This window comes from Neopsephotus bourkii, unplaced genomic scaffold (genome assembly GCF_033783945.1).
Source record: "Neopsephotus bourkii isolate Nb327-2 ecotype Australia unplaced genomic scaffold, CSIRO-AGI_Nbou_v1 NB_1089, whole genome shotgun sequence".
NCBI lineage: Eukaryota > Metazoa > Chordata > Aves > Psittaciformes > Psittacidae > Neopsephotus > Neopsephotus bourkii.
In genome coordinates, this window is record NW_026901577.1 from 143,273 (window position 1) to 161,362 (window position 18,090).

Below are 18,090 nucleotides of genomic sequence, written 5' to 3' on the forward strand. Positions count from 1 at the left end.
TCCCTGTGAGGGTGGTGAGGCCCTGGCACAGGTTGCCCAGAGAAGCTGTGGCTGCCCCATCCCTGGCAGTGCTCAACGCAAGGTTGGACGGGGCTTGGAGCAACCTGTTATAGTGGAAGGTGTCCCTGCCTATGTCAGGGGGTTGGAACTGGATGAGCTCTAAAGTCCCTTCCAACCCAAACCAGCCTGGGATTCTGATTGTATGATTTCCATGTATTTTATGATCATGAAATTATTTTTACATGTGTAACTTTCCTTGTGCACTGGGGGTGTACAGAAATTCAGAACGTCAGCACCCTCCCAGTGTACCCTCTTCCTGGTACCAGTCCCCCAGAGTGCCACATGGTCTCACTAAATCATTGTTAGCAGACAAATACCGCAAGAAAACTGACTGTGGCCCAAAGTTGAGCCTGAAGGTATGATCAGCTGACATTGCTGGCAGAGCCAACAAGTAGAACAGAGAAGATTTAAATGCCCTTTGCTTTTCTTTCTGGAAGCTGATTTCTGTAAAAAGCACCAGAATGTCATAAGAATGGATAAATTTAACAGGCTCCCCCAAGGAACTGCCTTTGCAAGAGGTTAGAGGGTTGTGTACATTACAGCAGGGAAGTCACTTCTCACTGACATGTAGTGAGATCTGCTCCTTGCTCTTACTCCAGTTACACCATGAGGAACTTTGGGACATAGGAGCCTGCAAAACCCTTGGTTTTGACTCTTTGCTCTCTCTGTGCAACCCCAACAGAACCTCTGACCAGCTCTTGAGCCCAGCTGCGTCATGGTTTAAACCATACCTATGTTTCCCCTTTGGCAAGGCAGGAACAAACTCAGTCTTGGATCCAAGTCAAAGCTCCCAGGTCTGTTCTGACTTAAATCTAGTTGTTTGTTGACCACTGGGACTCTCATGGTGGGTAAGGATGACGTGGGCAGTAATGATCTGTGAATTATTGTTTTTCTTTCTTCTGATTGTGTTGGGACAGGGTGAGGGAGAGCTGCTATGGTGATTCCTGAAGACACAAATATTTCCCATAGGAAGAGATGTTCTCATGCAGCTGCAGTGAGCACTTTGGTGCTCAGAAGAATGTGGCGGGACACGGTGGGAAATGGGCTGAAAGGAGGGAGATTAATTTGGTTTAGGGGATGTGGGTGCTGTAGAGCTCAGTGACCTAATTGTGGCATTAGGAGTAATTTGTCTTCATGACTCACTCAGATCTGGTTTTCAGAAACATTAGCGGTGGATAGATCCTTACAGATGAGTCTTTACATTCTTTAGGGTGGAAAAAAGAAAGGAAAAAAGAAAATCTTCCAAACTTATTGCTTAGCTTTCTCTTCTGTTAAGTTTGGGGTAAAAAGAAAAGAATCTTGAAAGGCCACAAATATTTGTATGTAGCAATTCAGTGGTTTTATCTCTGCATGAGACCAGGCTAGGATAGAGAATGCCTTGGAAAGACATATTAAAACAGCTCTTTAAATAGTGGCTCCCAACCCACTTCCTTAAATTTCACATAGCAATTTAATTAGTCAGAGAAGGGGTCTGACTAACACCTCTGAAAGTCAGGGACATAAATACCTAGTCTGAACTTCACCCCATTTATGCAGTGTGTCCAAGCACAAATCCTGGGAAAAGTTTTAGCCTGGATTCAATCATTATGTGTCAAACTAATTGAAAATGTGGAGGTTTTTTGCTTATTTCTGAATTCTCTGTCTAGGAAAGACAGTGAGAAATATTGCAAAACATATTTGTTCAAAGCAGTCCAGAAAGTCCAGTCAGTGAACAAGCTGTCTTCAAACCAAGCCTAAAGCTAGTCTTCAGTCTGACGAATCTTTGAATTAATGTCACTCACCCTTCGCTAGCAAATGAGAAGTTTTTAAACATCCTTTTCTGCTTGCTGAGTGATTTTCTGAAGTTTGCATAATGTGGTGCTGCAAAATACCGTGATTTTAAAGAGCAGAGCATTGCAAAGCATTTTTAAGTGATCATGCAGGTTTGAACAGTAGAAATAATCACCATCAGCCAGGATTGGCTGTACCCAGTTTGTTCATGTGCATTCCCTGGCTGTGAGCTATGCTATGGGGTGAGGGAAGTTAGCAGCAGTGGCAATGGCAGTCGGAGGAGGATACAGAGGGGATAGGCAGGGACATGGTATGAGAGGGTTTCTAGTTAGAATCCCACAATAGAAATACGATTTGTCCTTTCCTGACATGAAGCCAGGACACGTGCCTTTATCCCACTACATTTTCAAGGCCATTCCTGGGTATAAGGAGGGTCATGAGTGAAAATATTTCTCCCTGAACTCTTAGTCATGTGCACTAGTTCATCCCTTTTCCTTATGCTTACCATATGACATTACTAGTGTGCAAGGGGAGGTCATATAGCTGAGATGCCGCAGCTGAGAGCTGAGTGTCTTGTCTCCACTAGGCTCCTTTCACACCCTGTGAAGAGAAACAAGCACCTACAAGAGGTGATTTATCACACCCACCCTAGAGCCCTGGCTTAGAATGGGATGAATCTGTTGTGAGAAGTCTGTGTCTTCCTTGTGACCACAGAGGGAGAATAGTCCGCTTTAAAATTACATTGCCTTATTCTGAGTTTTGATTGTCATGTGGATTTTAAGACCCTAAAGTTCTTTAAAGTGTGGAAGTCACTGATCTAGAAAGAGTGAGATAAATAATGCATTTGGTGAAGTACCTTGCTATGAGAAGTTTTTTAATTGTGTCCCATAAGCAGTGCCAAATGCAGTATCATACTGCTGAAGATCATAATTCAGTGGCAGTTATAAATTGAGGCTTGTCATTAACATGGTATAGACGAACTGGAGATATAAGAGGAGATGTAAGGATCATGACTTCCTAATCCTGGGTGGAAAACCTGTTGTGGTTTAAGCCTAAGCTGTAAATCAGATCCATGCACTCTATTCCCCCCTCCAACCTTTCTTCCCCCGGCTCCCAGAGGGGTGGGAAGGAGAACTGAAAGAGTGAAACTCCCATAGGTTGAGATAAGAACACTCCAGTAACTAAGGTATAACACAAACCACTACTGCTACCATAATAATGATAAGGGAAATAACAAGGGAAGAGAATACAACCGCTCACTACCAACTGATACCCTGCTCAACCCCAGCAGTGCACTAGCCCTTCCGGGTAATTCTCAGTTACATCCTAGGCATGACATGCTGTGGTATGGAATACATCTTTGGCTAGTTTGGGTCAGGTGTCCTGTCTCTGTTTCCTCCTGGCTACCCCTCCTCCCTGGCAGAGCATGAGACTCAGAATGTCCTTGGTCAGACTAAACATTTGAGCAGTAACTAAAAACATCGGTGTTATCAGTGGTGTTCCCAGGCCAAAAGAAAAAACACAGTGCTGCACCAGCTACTAAGAAGGAGAAAAATGACTGCTACTGCTGAACCCAGGACAAAACCAAATCTGCAACTAGACATACCCATGAAGTAGCAATAAAATCCAGTGGCACAGACTCAGCCTTGACTAATGTTGTAAAAAAGACCCACGACTAAGTTACAAAATAAAAAATAAATTATATAAAAGCATCCAAGGATTTTGAAACCCAGCATGAAGTTGCAGATGCAAGGGAAAATGTGAAATAATTTCACCATGAATCTGTAAAACCATACATTCAAAGGACCTGAACAATAGCAAATGCACTTTACATGTCCAATATGAGGAATAATTCACAATCTTAAATGAAAAATGGAAGCTGAACACTCAAAAAAAATGGTCACTAGCTAGCATTTTGTTTAATCTCTGGAGTTGGAAGAAAGTAATATTATCCTTGCACCTATCTCTGTTATTTATTTATTTCTGGTCATAGCAAAATGACACACCAAAGCAATAGTCACTGTGTATCTTTATTAGCCAGTTTCAGTATAATTATAACTATTTAACTGTTTTTATTTGTGCAACTGCAGTGGCCAGAAATCTTCCCCCTAAGCAGGAACACTTTTGAGTTGGGTGCTTTCCAATCCAAGAATGAAAAGATGATCCCTCTTTCCACAATCTTCCAGCAAGGAAACAAGAAGGCTGTATTATTTGGCAGGAAGCACTGTAATCACACCGTTTCAGCAACTGCATTTGTATCAAGTGGCTTTTATGTCACTTCCTTAGAAGAACAGAGTGCCTATGAGGTATCAGCAATTTACCTGACTCCTGTGAGAGTCATGTACAGTTATAGTTATTTTTGAAAATTAAAAATGATTCCTAAGTTAAGTGGAATTCCCATGTCTAGGAAAACGTACAACTTTGTGAGCTGGGCTGGGGTCCTTTATAATGCTAAAATCTCATATCCAAAATCTTACATTGTCATTTTTAGGCAGTTCTGCCTGGAGAGCAAATCAAGCTACTGTCTAGAAGACATACTCTTGCATGTGCACAGACACAAACACTTTCTCACTTTTAGCCTCTGATTTACAGGAACAAACTACCCATTAAAAAAGCATTAAACTAGTGTAAAGCTAGTGGTTTCTACTCTATCCAAAACTGTAGAAAAATCTGACTAGTGTGATACAGCAAAAACTTACAGATGGAAAAGATAGAGAACTCATTTACCTATTCCAAAGAAACTTTAACAGTATGCCATTAATAGATAATTTTTAGCCTATAAACCTCTTCCCATGGCCTGAAGCACTGACATTCCTACACCTACCTGGAAGATCAGCTTTAACCACTTAAACAATTACCCAGTGGAGATGCAAACTGGGCTGCCCAAACTGCCAAGGGATATAAACCTTTGCTCATTCAGTGCAATGGGGTAATCAGTAACTGTACAAACCAGCAGATGTGAGGTCTGGAGTGCTTTCCCCAGCCCACACAAAGACTGAACAACACAGGTAACTATTGGAGCAGTAAGGTAAACTTCTGTTTTGCAAGTCTACCATATTTTGAGTGGTTCTTCTCTTTGGTACCAACAAGATTTCAGGAAACCAGGTGGGAGAAGGTATTCCCACAGCACTTTTCAGCTGACAAAATATGTGATATTCTTTTCAGTAAAATCATGCTACACTGTACAGGTCTTTCTTCTTATCCAGGCAGGCTAAACCAAAGATAAACAATAACCTTTTTTCTCGAGCAGAAAAATGTAGTTAAATGGTCACCTTTGTTACTGAGCTTACATGGGCATAACTGATGCAGCTTTCCTCCTGCCCTTTCATGTCTGAACGGTATGAGAAATTGTCTTTCTTGTGATAAAGGCTCTGAATCTTTGAGGCTGAGCTGTGTTGGGGTAAGCAAAAAAAGAGTTACTGAGTGGGTAATGCTTTACTGCTTTTAAGCCATCTCTCCTCAGCCAGAAACACCTTGACTGAAGTGAGACCTTGTGGGCTTGCTTGAAAACTCCTCTGTTTTTTCTGGGTTATAGTGGGAACTCAGGGAGAAAACCGTGGTGGAAGATGCAGGAAAGAGCAGTGATCTATCCATTCCTTATCCTTGTATATCAAGGTAGGTAATATCTGTTATGTGTGTGTAGGTGGCTACTCTTTGAACAGTTCTAGGTACTAAAATTAGGGAATTAAGTCTGCAGGTATTTAGCCATGAAACTGTATAACAGACTTATCTCTTGTCCTTCCCTGTTTACTTAGGCGCTTACTTATCTGCCTTCTGTTATGAAAGTGAAGTTCCCTCAAGCAAGAAACAGAAATCTTCATTGTTCTCAAGTGTGCTTACAATTTAGCTGAGTGCTATCAATAAGCCAAGAGTGTAGACGGATTTAAAGTCTTACTGTAATGAAGTTATCTAAACTGGTCAATTAAATGACTATAAAGCAATGGCTTCCTATGGTTCCTTTAATTTTCTTAAATGAATAAATTTAAAAATAATTCATGAAAATGCAGTACAGTTGAAAAAATATTCACATGGTTCTTTTCTCAACTGTACTATTTTTTAGTCTGTGGCAAATTGATACTGCTCTTCCTTCTTTCTGTAAAATGCTCTATGAGTTCAAACGACTCTCAAATCTACTGAGACAGTTGTTGCAAAAATCTGTCTAGGGCTGTAGACGTGTTCTTTTGGTTCCGCCTCCATCCTACTGAAAAATAAACTACTGTTCTTCATGGCTTATTTTGTCTCAGTCAAGGAAACTTTCTGCTCTCATCTCCAGAGAGTTTTACAATAGCAATCCGATCCTGACCTTTCTACCTCTTCCTTGAATAACAGATAAACATTGGACAGTGAAAAGTGGTGTAAGCTCTCTAACTTGTACCCCTGACACAATCTAATGACACTCTCCTTCTAGTAAAAACAATAGTTGCGGCAAAGGTTAAGGTAAACAGGTTTAGCTAATTACCTCTTAATCAAATCCAGTTATAATTTATTGCTGTCCCCTGAAACACTATGCTTACTAAACCATTGACTTTGGTTGAATTAGCTTCTCTCTGATAAGCACAGTGTGATTAATTTCCCCTGCAGTACAGCAGCACGTAAATATCAAACAGGAATAATATATGACCATATAAACTCAACTCACACACTATCACAGCAGAACTTTCCAAGGCCTTCATGTACCAGGCACTGAAATCAAATCCCTTCTTTCTTATGGAAGGTGATGGTGGGGAAGAAATAATTTTTATGCTTTTAAGATTTTTTTTTTTTTCCTGAGAAAAGAAACATCAGAAGCAAAAAGCACCACCACTTTAATGATGAAGAAAGTCACACTGTGTGCATATAATGTGCATTTCTGCATGTGGAAACCCTTGCTATAAGCATGTAAATCAAATGTAGACGTGAATGCAAACATGCATTTGTCATATTAAACTTCAAAAGTATGTCTGTGAACACCTTGAGTGACTTTTTCTTTAAGTTGTCTTTCTAGAATGCAAAATAATCTGTTTTTCAAGTAAGTGACAGGGAATAGAGAGCTCAATTAAGAATCCATTTGAAATGTTTATGCAAGATCTGAAGCTACATATGCTTCTTCAGTTTATACTTTGGTTTCAAGATCAGACTGGTTTAATCAAAACATTTGTTGCTTTTTGAGCAAACTTTATACTACCTTTTAAAAAAGCTGCTCTGACATAGGTTGTGTGTCAAAATAGTAAGGAAACCATAACCACCAGAGTTTTCTTAGAAGCCCTGTGAAATGCAGCAGTTTTGACTTGGTTGCAGTTTGGTTTTTCTTTGTCTTTATGCAAATCCAAGACCCAAAACAGACAGTGAAAAATGTCTTCATAAAGTCCTTGTTGCTGTGGGAAATGGCAGAGCTGGATACAGCTCTGTCTGCTGGGGATGCTTCAGCATACTCAACGTGATAGAAGTAATTCACCTGAGCTGGGTGATCTTAAATGCAAATCTGGCCTTACTTCAGCATTAACTTTGCCTCAGTGCCACTTGCTTACTGCAAAGCAATCAGGTTGTCCAAACAAAAGTATTTACACCAAAACACTGCCATAACTCTTAATACTGTATGTTGTTTCCCATGTTCCTGGATGTACATTGAACACTAATTTGCCCTTCTTCATCGCCAGCCACATATTGCTTTCTACTTTTGTTTACTCCAGCAAAAGCTAGAACAAATTACTTCTCAGATCTCAGCACCAGCCTACATTAGTGTGTTGGGCAGCCCTTATACTGCTGGGACATCTGAGGAGGAATTCCTCTAACTGTAAAGCAGTGGATTCAATTTCATGACTGCTACTTTGAATAGTGATTTTCTGTGGTCTATAGACAAGGAGGTTCAGTGTTCGAAACTGTGAAAAGTAACTGAGAAAACCAAACTGGCTTTCACAGCATGGCTTGAATATGCTAAATGAGGACCTAAACGTCCACCAATTGCTATTCTACAAATTAAAAGAACCAAACATGCCAAGTCTTTGGCATAGCTGAACTGGCCAACCTGTCAAAGGAACACAAAACTTAAACGGAAAGAGTTGAATGTAAAAGTGATCGTGAAATGGTTGTGGTAGAAATCGACTTTGAAGCTGATCCACATCCTTTCATAGAAATTAATTAACCCCTTCACTAGGGACTGTGTTTTGGAGACCTGCACACTATAAACAAAAGCTTTTGAAGCGTTCAAACCTTCCCTCTGTTGGACAGATTTGCAATTGTTACTACCCTTTGATTTTCTCCCTTTTACATATTTTTTTGTTAGCTCTTCTGTTGTGTGCCTTGTGAAAATAGACCTTGAGTTCAGGGCTGTGTACAGTGGTTGGATTTTTCTCAAGGCATTGGAGTTTCAGCTAGTAAGTATGAGTCCCAGTGCACAGGCCAAATTAACTCCATCATCATCAAATGCAAACAAAGTGCCTGAGACAAAGTGACTGAGAGGTCAAGGAAATCTGCAGCTGAGAACCAAACTGGGGCCAGTCAGGAGGTCAGTACATTAAAGGTGAACTAGGGGGCATTTTTAGAGTTTCGGGTGCACTTCAGTGATTGCAAGCAATCTTTCATGCTTTTTGTGGTTGTGTCTCAGATGTATTGTTGACTGATGCACAAGATGAAACAAGGATTATTTTGTTATGTGAATTTCTTTGAGTTAACTTTGTATAGCTGATGTGATCACTATATGAAGTGGCTGTTTAGAAAGTATTTTTAAAATCTACAGTAGTACAGGAAAGGTTTGTGTGTCTGACAGCTCTGTAGTGCCTGGTCAGAAGACAATCAGGGTTCAATCTATTAAAATTTTGGTAGCTGCACCATGCTACATGAGCTGAATAGCTCATTCACCAATGCAGACCTATTTGCTGCTTCCATTTCCTTATTTAGCAATGGACAAAACATGAAATAAATTAATGCACACATTTTATCCCTTGCAGGGCTGACATCTTTCTGGCGTGACTGATATAAACCTTCAGATGATCAGAGAGGAGAACTGCATCTGCTACTTAGTCAGCATGCCTCAGAACAGCACTATCATTTAAGACTCACTTCCATGCAGTGGTAGGTCTGGGAAAACTGTGAAAAACATAAGCTAGGTTTTGGATGAAAACAGCTGTGAGTTTTCAGTGCAATGGTAATCTTGCACCTTAAATTCATGACCCTTTAAATTTCATGTCGTGTGAACCCTGATTATTCATACACTTCAAGACAGGAAGCCCATCAGAGAAGCTCTCACACTTCAAAAATGTCCCACTCTTTGTGGCTTTAAGCCACATAAAAGTAATAACCCTTCCATAAGATGTTGCCTGGTGGCTCTTGGAAATGCCTTGGAATAGGACTTACTCAGCAGATTTGTGTAAAACTCAATATCTTGTTTTTATAGTGTCTGCGGATTAAAACATGAGATGTAATAATTCTGACTAAAATCTGTGACTCCCCACAATGCTGTTTCATATCAGATGTGATATTTTTCAGTTGGCTGTTGCAGATTGCCAGCTGGCTCTGTTCTGCCAGAATAAGGCCCTGGAATATTGTTCATGTTTCAAAAAAGCACCTATTGTATCTTCCCCTGTCCAAACTGCCAAACAAACACAGGCTAACTAGGGTACACAAAGCCCTTGAGTATTCTCCTTCTGCCTTTGGCGTCCTGCTTGCTTTCTTGCTCCTACTCTGTTTGCTCGTCTCCACAGGTCCTCACACAACAGTTAAGTCATAATTTAGTTAACGTGACCTCAACCTAAGACTTCCATTAGGGCTTTGCTTCTTTTCCTGGACTCCCCCTACAGACAATATATACAGAAAGTTATATTAAGAGGTTTATCCACCTAATGTATGCATCATCAGCTATATTACACCTAATTAGTCTGGAAGACTCCAGGATATATCTAACTTTTCATGATTGTAGTATGAAATTCTGGACTAATCACTTTAAATATCCTCCATAGTTAAGAAAGAGAAAAAAAGGTGTTTTGACATTGCCATTCACCATGTGACCAAAGCTAGCAGGATAAATTCCTCTCTCTTGTGTTCCCAGTGGACAGTGGGATGCAGGAGGTTATGGATCTGAGGCAAACTGTCATCTGGTTATACTTGAGATCCCCACAATGTTGAGGAATCCAATCCTGGAGTGACTGGTTTCTTAGGATGAATTTAGGCAAATGGAACCTGGGTTTTTAAAGCAGCTACTCTGTGGGAAAATTAGCTCAGTTAAGCAATTCTGAGTTTCTTTAAAACAGGTAATTCTTGGCAGATGTGAAGAGAGTGTTTTAAGTTATTTGTGTTAAATTATTGAATCTTATTGTGATAAGTAAATTTTAGCTTTTTTTTTCCACCATTAGTGCATTAAAAAAAAAAAAAAACAACCAAAACCCCACACTTTCTTTCTACAAGGCATGATGAGTTTTATCTTGTGGGTTTTTAATTTATAAGGTTTAGGAAGATTGTCAGCTATGAAACTGATGAATTTGGAGGCATTCATATAGTCTGCACAGGGAGAACTGCATCAATGTTAAGTATGAAAGCTTATTTCCACTAGCTCTGAAGACTGTTTTACATTTGAAGGAGTGTGGAATTCTGCTTTTGGCATCTCTATTCAAAAGCCCAGGTTAAAATACATATGTGCTTTTCCTTCCCATTTTTATACTATGGGAATTGTCTCATGTAGGTTTTATGAACAGTGAGAGAAAACAGCACAGCCCTAGCCATGCAAATGAGCAAGTGTTCTCTGTTGCTCATTTGTCAACAGCCACAGATTTATGGGTATGTAATGGTAAAAGCATGAAGAATCATGGAACCATAGAATCACAGAATGGGTAGGGTTGGAAAGGACCTTAAGATCATCTAGTTCTAGTCCCACTACTATGGGCAGGGACACTTTCCACTAGACCAGCTACTCCAAGCTCCATCCAGCCTTACCTCGAATACTTCCAGGGATGAAGCATTCACAACTTCTTTGGGCAACATGTTCCAATGTCTCACTACCTCACGGTAAAGAACTTCTTCCTTATAAATAACCTGAATCTCTCCTGTTTAAGCTTTAATCCATTACCCCTTGTCTTATCACTAAAGTCCCTGATGAAGAGTCCCTCCCCAGCATCCTTGTAGGTCCCCTTCAAATACCAGAAGGCTGCTATGAGGTCTCCACGCAGCCTTCTCTTCTCCAGGCTGAAAAGCCCCAACTTTCTCAGTCTGTCTTTATACAGGAGGTGCTCATAGATCATCCTTGTGGCCCTCCTCTGGACTTGTTCCAACAGATCCATGTTCTTTTTATGTTGAGGACATCAGAACCTCACACAATACTGCAAGTGAGATCTCATGAGAGCAGAGTAGAGGGGTAGGATCATCTCCCTCAACCTGCTGGTCAAGTTCCTTTTGATGCAGCCCAGGGTATGATTGGTTTCTGGGCTGTGAGTGTACATTGAAGCCAGCTCATGTTCAGCTTCTCATCAGTCAACACCCCCAAGTCCTTCTCCGCAGGGCTGCTCTGAATCTCGTCTTTGTCCAACCTGTAGCTGTGCTTGGGTTTGCCTTGACCCAGCTGTAGGATCTTGTACTTGACATGGTTAAACTTCATAAGGTTGGTATTGGCCACCTCTCAAGCGCGTCAAGGTCCCTCTGGATCCCACTTCCCTCTGTTAGCGTAGGAACTGACACATAACCACCGGAATGGTTATATGAGGTGCTTTATTGCAGCGCTGGGAAACCAGGGGCACGCACCCAAATCTGGCTTCGGTCTCGTCACATCGCGTTCGCAATTTATACATATTCGATATAGATTGCATCATTCACTAATACATATGCATTAAGGATTGCCACGTCAGTCTATTGTAACATCAGCCTCTTCTGCGCTTGCGCAGCCCCCCTCTGGTGGTCGTCCTGATGAAGTAAGGAGTCTTCCTCGGATGAAGTAAGAAGTCTTCCTCGGCTTGTTCTTTTCACCTTCTTGTCCTCTGGACATATCCCAGCCATTATGTGGACGCCAGCATTGTTCTATTTTCCCTTGGCTACCTCTGTTAATTTCTAGGTTCTGCTTGGATAGAATTTCACAATATATCTTTCTAAATTCACCCATACACCCTTCACCATTTATGGTCATATGAGCTCTTGCTACCAAGACTACCATTGTATCACTGGTTACAGGTTGACCACGATACTGGACAGACAGAACTGCAAAATTATAGCTCTTTCTAATCTACAAAATCACACTATTGATTTATAAACCTCTTAAACATAATAGTTTCTACCATTTTATATGATTATTTATCTTAAAAACTTCACTCTTTTCTAACAGTTCCCCCCTTTAAAAATCCTTCACTTAATTTAAGTTAAGTATTTTCATTTCCTTAGGTAGCTGTTTCCTGATAAATAGGGGGAGGTGTGGGAGATTTTGAATGTTCTTTAGTTACTGCCCCTATAATTCGATGGGTCCATGCATTGTTCCGGGCTATTTCCTTTCGAATACAAAAATACATCAGATATAACATTAAAAACACCATTATCATTACAACTACAGTTTGCAAGAAGGAACGGATCCATCCAGTAAGGTGAAGGCCTAAACTATCAAAGAGTGCTCCAATCCAATTTTGTTCAATATATTTTCTTTCTCCTTCCGTTTCTTGTTCCACTTTGGTCAGCTGGGAAATATCATATTCTATGTTTGCAGTTACATTAGGAATGTGAACACAACAATAATCTATTCTATCCTTTAAATATCCACAAACACCGTGTTCCTTGAGTAACAACAGGTCTAATGCCATTCTGTTCTGCAAAGTCATTTTAGTTGTTGCTTGTAATTGCAAATTTAAATCTCTGAATCCTTTCTTTGTCACCCTGGCTAATCTTTTTGTTTGGCCAATCAGCCTGTCAATCATTTCTCTATTTTGATATGCAGCTATTTGTGCAAATAAAGATTAAAAAACCCACCCTATTTTAACCCCTGTGGAGGGCTTCTGCTATGTGTCATCATCATCATCATCATTATTTCTTTTAGTTCGAATTTGCAGGGTTTCTAGCTTGTTTTTGAATGGTGTCTTTTTCCAGACTGGACAAAGAGTTGGTAATTCTAGGGTGATCTCTTTGACTGGGCCTCTTATGGATAGGTGAGTAGTCCAGGTTCCATCACTTGCTGCCCAAACAAAATGTCCTATACTATGCACCGTAGAATATTTACAATCCTCATTGCTAATAGGGACCTGTATTCCTTTTTCTCCAATTTTTAGTCCCGGCATGCACATCCTGCCATTAAAGCAATTTTAATTGGAGGTACTGTAATTTCCTCAGGGTCCGTATCACAATCTAAAACTTTAGTACAATTCCACCAAGGAACGTCTTTAATAACATTCCGACTAACTCTATTTATAGATAGCAAATCATCGATGTTTATATTCTCTGTTACGTTTTGCTTTCCTGTCCATTTAAGGCACCAAGATATATTTCTGATATATTGAAATTTCTGCAAAATGCTCATTGACCAGATTGTGTCCCAGTTCTGTTTTAAACCATCTGTTTTTCTACATTCCCATACTTTTCTTTGTTTGTTTACCTTCCTTTTCTTCTGATAGACACACTCTCCCCATTCACCTCTTATAGAGGTAAACTGAGCATTTTGGTACCTTTCGCATGTTGATTTTAATATTAAAACTGCGGGATCTCCAAAAACACCTTCTTTCTGATATTCTGTCACTGTTATATTTTTTGTTATTTCTTCTTCCTGACAAGTGATTGTTTCGTTGATTTCCGAAAGTGGCAATGTTATTATTCCCCATTCAATTGGTTCTCCTGCTGTCTTTGGTATTGGCAGGCATGCCGTTATTCTACTCATGTTTTTCATCTTTGCAAAATCTTTAATTAGACCTAACATTAAGTTTTCCTCAGGATCTCGACGATATGATAGGATTGTTTGTGTTGGATCTACTGATCTTTTGATTTTTAGGTTTGCTGATCTTTTCTTTCCCATGGTATTGACAATTAATGTCCTTTCTCCATAGTCTACACTTTTTTCGTCCTTATTATGCATTGGTATCTGCCCTGGTCTTCAAGGGTCAATTTGAACCACTTCAATTCTCTCTCCCCTCCAATTAAATTCTGGTCGTGCAATCTATTTTCGATTTCAACCTTTGATTCCCATTTATTCTGTAATCGATTTTTATCCTGGCTATCAAAAATTAGACCCGATTTTTGAGAGACTTCGTCTACCTTTTTCCAGATTATTCTTACTGACATTAATCCTATTGGAGTGGTGTTAGTAAACCTGCAGATCAGAGTGGCATTTTGCCCGACAAACTGTGTTAAAACATCTGCTTTTTGCGTGATTTCCAGAAAGGGGACAACCGTCAATAGTATTAGTATCCAGACAATAACCACAATTTTATAGAAAAATCTAGACATTCTGTTCACATTTCAGTTTAAGTTTTGTGGGACTTAATATCTGTGATTCCCAGACTTTCGGGACCTTTTTCACTCGTGTATAATGTATTCAAGAGTCCACCCCTTCTACTTTTACTGCAGTGAACGTTGTTAACAGTACTTGACGAGGTCCGTCCCACCGCTCTTTTAATGGCTCTTCACTCCAGTTTCGGATGTATACTTGATCTCCTGGCTGAATATCATGCACTGGATTCTCCAAGGACAATGGCCTGTTCCACACCAGGGTGCTTCTTAGTCTGGTTAGGGTTCTACCTAGAGATAGCAAATAATTATAAACATCCTGATTTCCTTTAGTGTGGGGATTAGGATTAGGCTCTGGTGCCTCATATGGTTTTCCATAGAGGATTTCGTAGGGGCTTACTGACATTCCACTTCTAGGTTTTATTCTGATTCGTAACAAGGCTATGGGCAGTGCCTGTGGCCACTTTATTTTAGCCTCTTGACATATTTTGCTAATTTGTCTTTTTATTGTCTGATTCATCTTTTCCACCTGCCCACTAGATTGAGGCCTCCAGGGGGTATGCAAATTCCATGTTATTCCTAACAATTTACTTATTTCTTGTACTATTGTTGCAATAAAGTGTGGGCCTCTATCTGATGACATTCCCAAAGGAACACCAAATCTTGGAATGATTTCTTTGAGCAACCACTTCACCGTCTCTTTTGCCTGATTAGTGCGACAGGGAAGGGCCTCCGGCCATCCAGAAAAGGTGTCGACCCCTACTAATAGGTATTTATACCCTTGTGCCTTTGGTAATTTCACAAAATCAATTTGCCAATAATCTCCTGGTTCCATCCCTATTCTGATCCTTCCCATTTCAACTTGCCTCCTCACTATCAGATTATTTTTCAAACAAATCTCACATTTTGATCCCACTGATTTTGCCATAGTTAACATCTGTGTGGAAATTATTCCTCGTCTTAGATAAGTTACCAATGCTTCTGCACCCCAGTGACACTTCTGATGTTCAGTCTGTAGAATTTTCCGCATTACTGCCGGTGGCACTATCACTTGTCCAGTTGTTGTTACATACCATCCCTCACAGTTCTTTTGAGCTCTTAAAAGTCCTGCCAATTTCTCATCCTCCGCTGAATAGTCTGGATTCTGTGAGAGATAGGTATGGAATGGGCTTACCTTGAGAGGTATCAGTGCCATCATATTCCATACCTTCCGGGCCACCTGTCGAGCTGTTCGGTCTGCCAATGTGTTTCCTTCAGATATCTTTGAAGTTCCTCCTTGATGTGCTTTGCAATGCATAACGGCCACCTGTTTAGGCTTTTGCACAGCAGTTATCAATTCTAAAATTTCCTTTTGATACTTTATGTTAGTCCCTTGTGAAGATGAAAGTCCTCGTTCTTTCCATAATGCTCCATGAATATGCACTACACCAAATGCATATTTTGAGTCTGTCCATACATTTACCTTTTTGTCGTTGCTCATTTCCAGTGCTCTTGTGAGAGCTATCAGTTCTGCCCGCTGGGCTGATGTCCCTGGAGGTAATGCTTTGGCTTCGATTACCTCTTGCAGTGTTGTTACAGCATATCCTGCATATCGTGTTCCGTTCTCCACAAAACTGCTTCCATCTGTGAAGAGTTCCCAGTCTGGTTGTTCAAGAGGTGTATCCTTCAGGTCCGCTCTGGTTGCATATGTATGTTCGATGACTTCTATACAGTTATGTTCAAGCATCTCTCCTTCTAGATCTGCTCCTAGAAAGGCTGCTGGATTTAACAGGTTAGTAGTCTTTAAACTCACGTCATCTTGTTCTGTTAAAATTGCTTGATATTTCATCATTCTGCTAGGAGATAATCAGTACCCCCCTTTTTGTTCTAAGACGGTTGTTACCATATGTGGCACAAACACTTCAATGTGTTTTCCCAAAGTCAGTTTCCTGGCCTCCTGTATCAAAACAATAGTAGCTGCTACTGCCCTTAAGCATGCAGGCCACCCTGCACTTACCGGGTCCAGTTGTTTTGAGAAATATCCCACTGGTCTTTTCCAGCTTCCAAGTTTCTGAGTCAACACTCCCAGTGCTAGTCTCTGTCTCTCATGGACAAATAATTGAAAATCCTTTGTCAGATCTGGGAGTCCCAGTGCTGGAGATTTCATTAACGCTTCTTTCAGTTTCCTAAAGGCCTCTTTCTGTGTTTTGTCCCAAACAAAGACAGGTGATTTCTGGGCTTCATATAGGGGTTTAGCAATGAGTCCATAGTCCATTATCCATAATCTGCACCACCCTGCCATGCCCAAAAATGTTCTTAGTTCATGTAAGTTCCGTGGTTCTGGAATGGCACAAATCGCCTCTATGCGATTTATTCCCAGTTTTCGCTGCCCTTGTGATATCTCACATCCTAAATACAACACAGTCGTGCATGCAATCTGTGCCTTTTCCTTTGAAACCTTGTACCCGTTCAGACCTAATTGGTTTAAAATTTCAATGGTTACCTGTATACACAGTGACTCTTGTTCCGTTGCAATAAAGATATCATCAACATATTGCAATAGGAGATATTGTGATCTCGGTACCTGTACTTTTCCTTGAGTGGTCCACACTTCCAGTTCTTTGGCTAGCTGGTTCCCGAAGAGTGTCGGACTGTTCTTGAATCCCTGTGGGAGTCTGGTCCATGTTAATTGTGTCTTTCGTCCATTCTGTGGGTTTTCCCATTCGAATGCAAACAATTTTCTACTATTTTTGTCAAGAGGAATGCAGAAGAAGGCATCTTTTAAATCAATCACTGTAAACCATTTATACTTTTCCTTCACAGATGTTAACAATGTATAAGGGTTTGCGACCACTGGGTAGATATCTTTTGTTATCTCATTTATGGCCCTCAAATCCTGGACCAACCTCTCCCCCTTCCCCTCCGATTAGAAAAACCTTGTTCTCTCCCCTGGATTGCTGCCAACAAATTCTGCTGCTGATTGTTTTCAGGTAAATAAATCTCCAGGTGAGAAGGGTACTTTAATGCACACCGGTCCTTCTGTTCCAACTCCCTGTCTTAAAGGCACAAGCACTCCTCTGGACGTCTGAGCCTGCACTTTTCTTTTTATTTCCCCTCTGGCGAGTTCTATGCGAGACTGGGGTAATGGGGAGGCTTGCTTTCTGATCTTTTTACACTTGCAACTACCCAGACTCTCGAGATCACTATCACTCATCTTTCCCCCCCCCCTTTCTTCATTTAATGCTGGTGGGGCTTGTCGTGGTTTCACCCCACCCAGACAGCTTGTTACCCGCTCCCCCCCCTTTCTTGCCCTCCCCCTACTCTCGGAGGGGTGGAGAGAAGAATCAGAAAGAATGCAACTCCCACGGGTTGAGATAAGAACAGTTTAGTAACTAAGGTATAACACAAATCACTAATGCTAACACCAATAATAGTAATGATAAAGGAAATAACAAGGGAAGAGAATACAACACCCCATCACCAGGCGACCGACAACTTGCCCCCCCAGCCCGACCAAGCACCGACCGATACCTCCTCCCACTCTGCAGTCCACCCAGCCCTTCCGGCTAACTCCCAGTTACCCCCCTGGGCATGACGTGCTGTGGTATGGAATACCTCTTTGGTCAGTTTGGGTCAGGTGTCCTGTCTCTGCTTCCTCTCGGCTCCCCTCCTCCCTGGCAGAGCATGAGGCTCACAAAGTCCTTGGCCAAACCAAAACATCATTGTTTTTCAGCTCTGTTCCCAGCTGAAAGTCAAAACACAGCACTGCAACAGCTACCAAGAAAGAGAAAAATGACTGCCACTGCTAAACCCAGGACAGGGCTGACGGAGCGACTGCCAAATCCAAACTTTCAATATCCCTCCGGTGTTGTAAGCTATTGTCTAAAACAAGGCACTTCATACATT

The 18,090-nt window shown here is 40.9% G+C and overlaps 1 protein-coding gene across 1 annotated transcript; it reads right to left on the reverse strand.

Moving 5' to 3' along the window:
- Positions 1–14,293: 14,293 nt before the first annotated feature.
- Positions 14,294–16,868, reverse strand: LOC133217043 (protein NYNRIN-like). The gene is given in 2 exon segments (XM_061362165.1): positions 14,294–16,659; positions 16,769–16,868. Coding segments are annotated over 2 exon segments (2,466 nt in total).
- Positions 16,869–18,090: the final 1,222 nt, after the last annotated feature.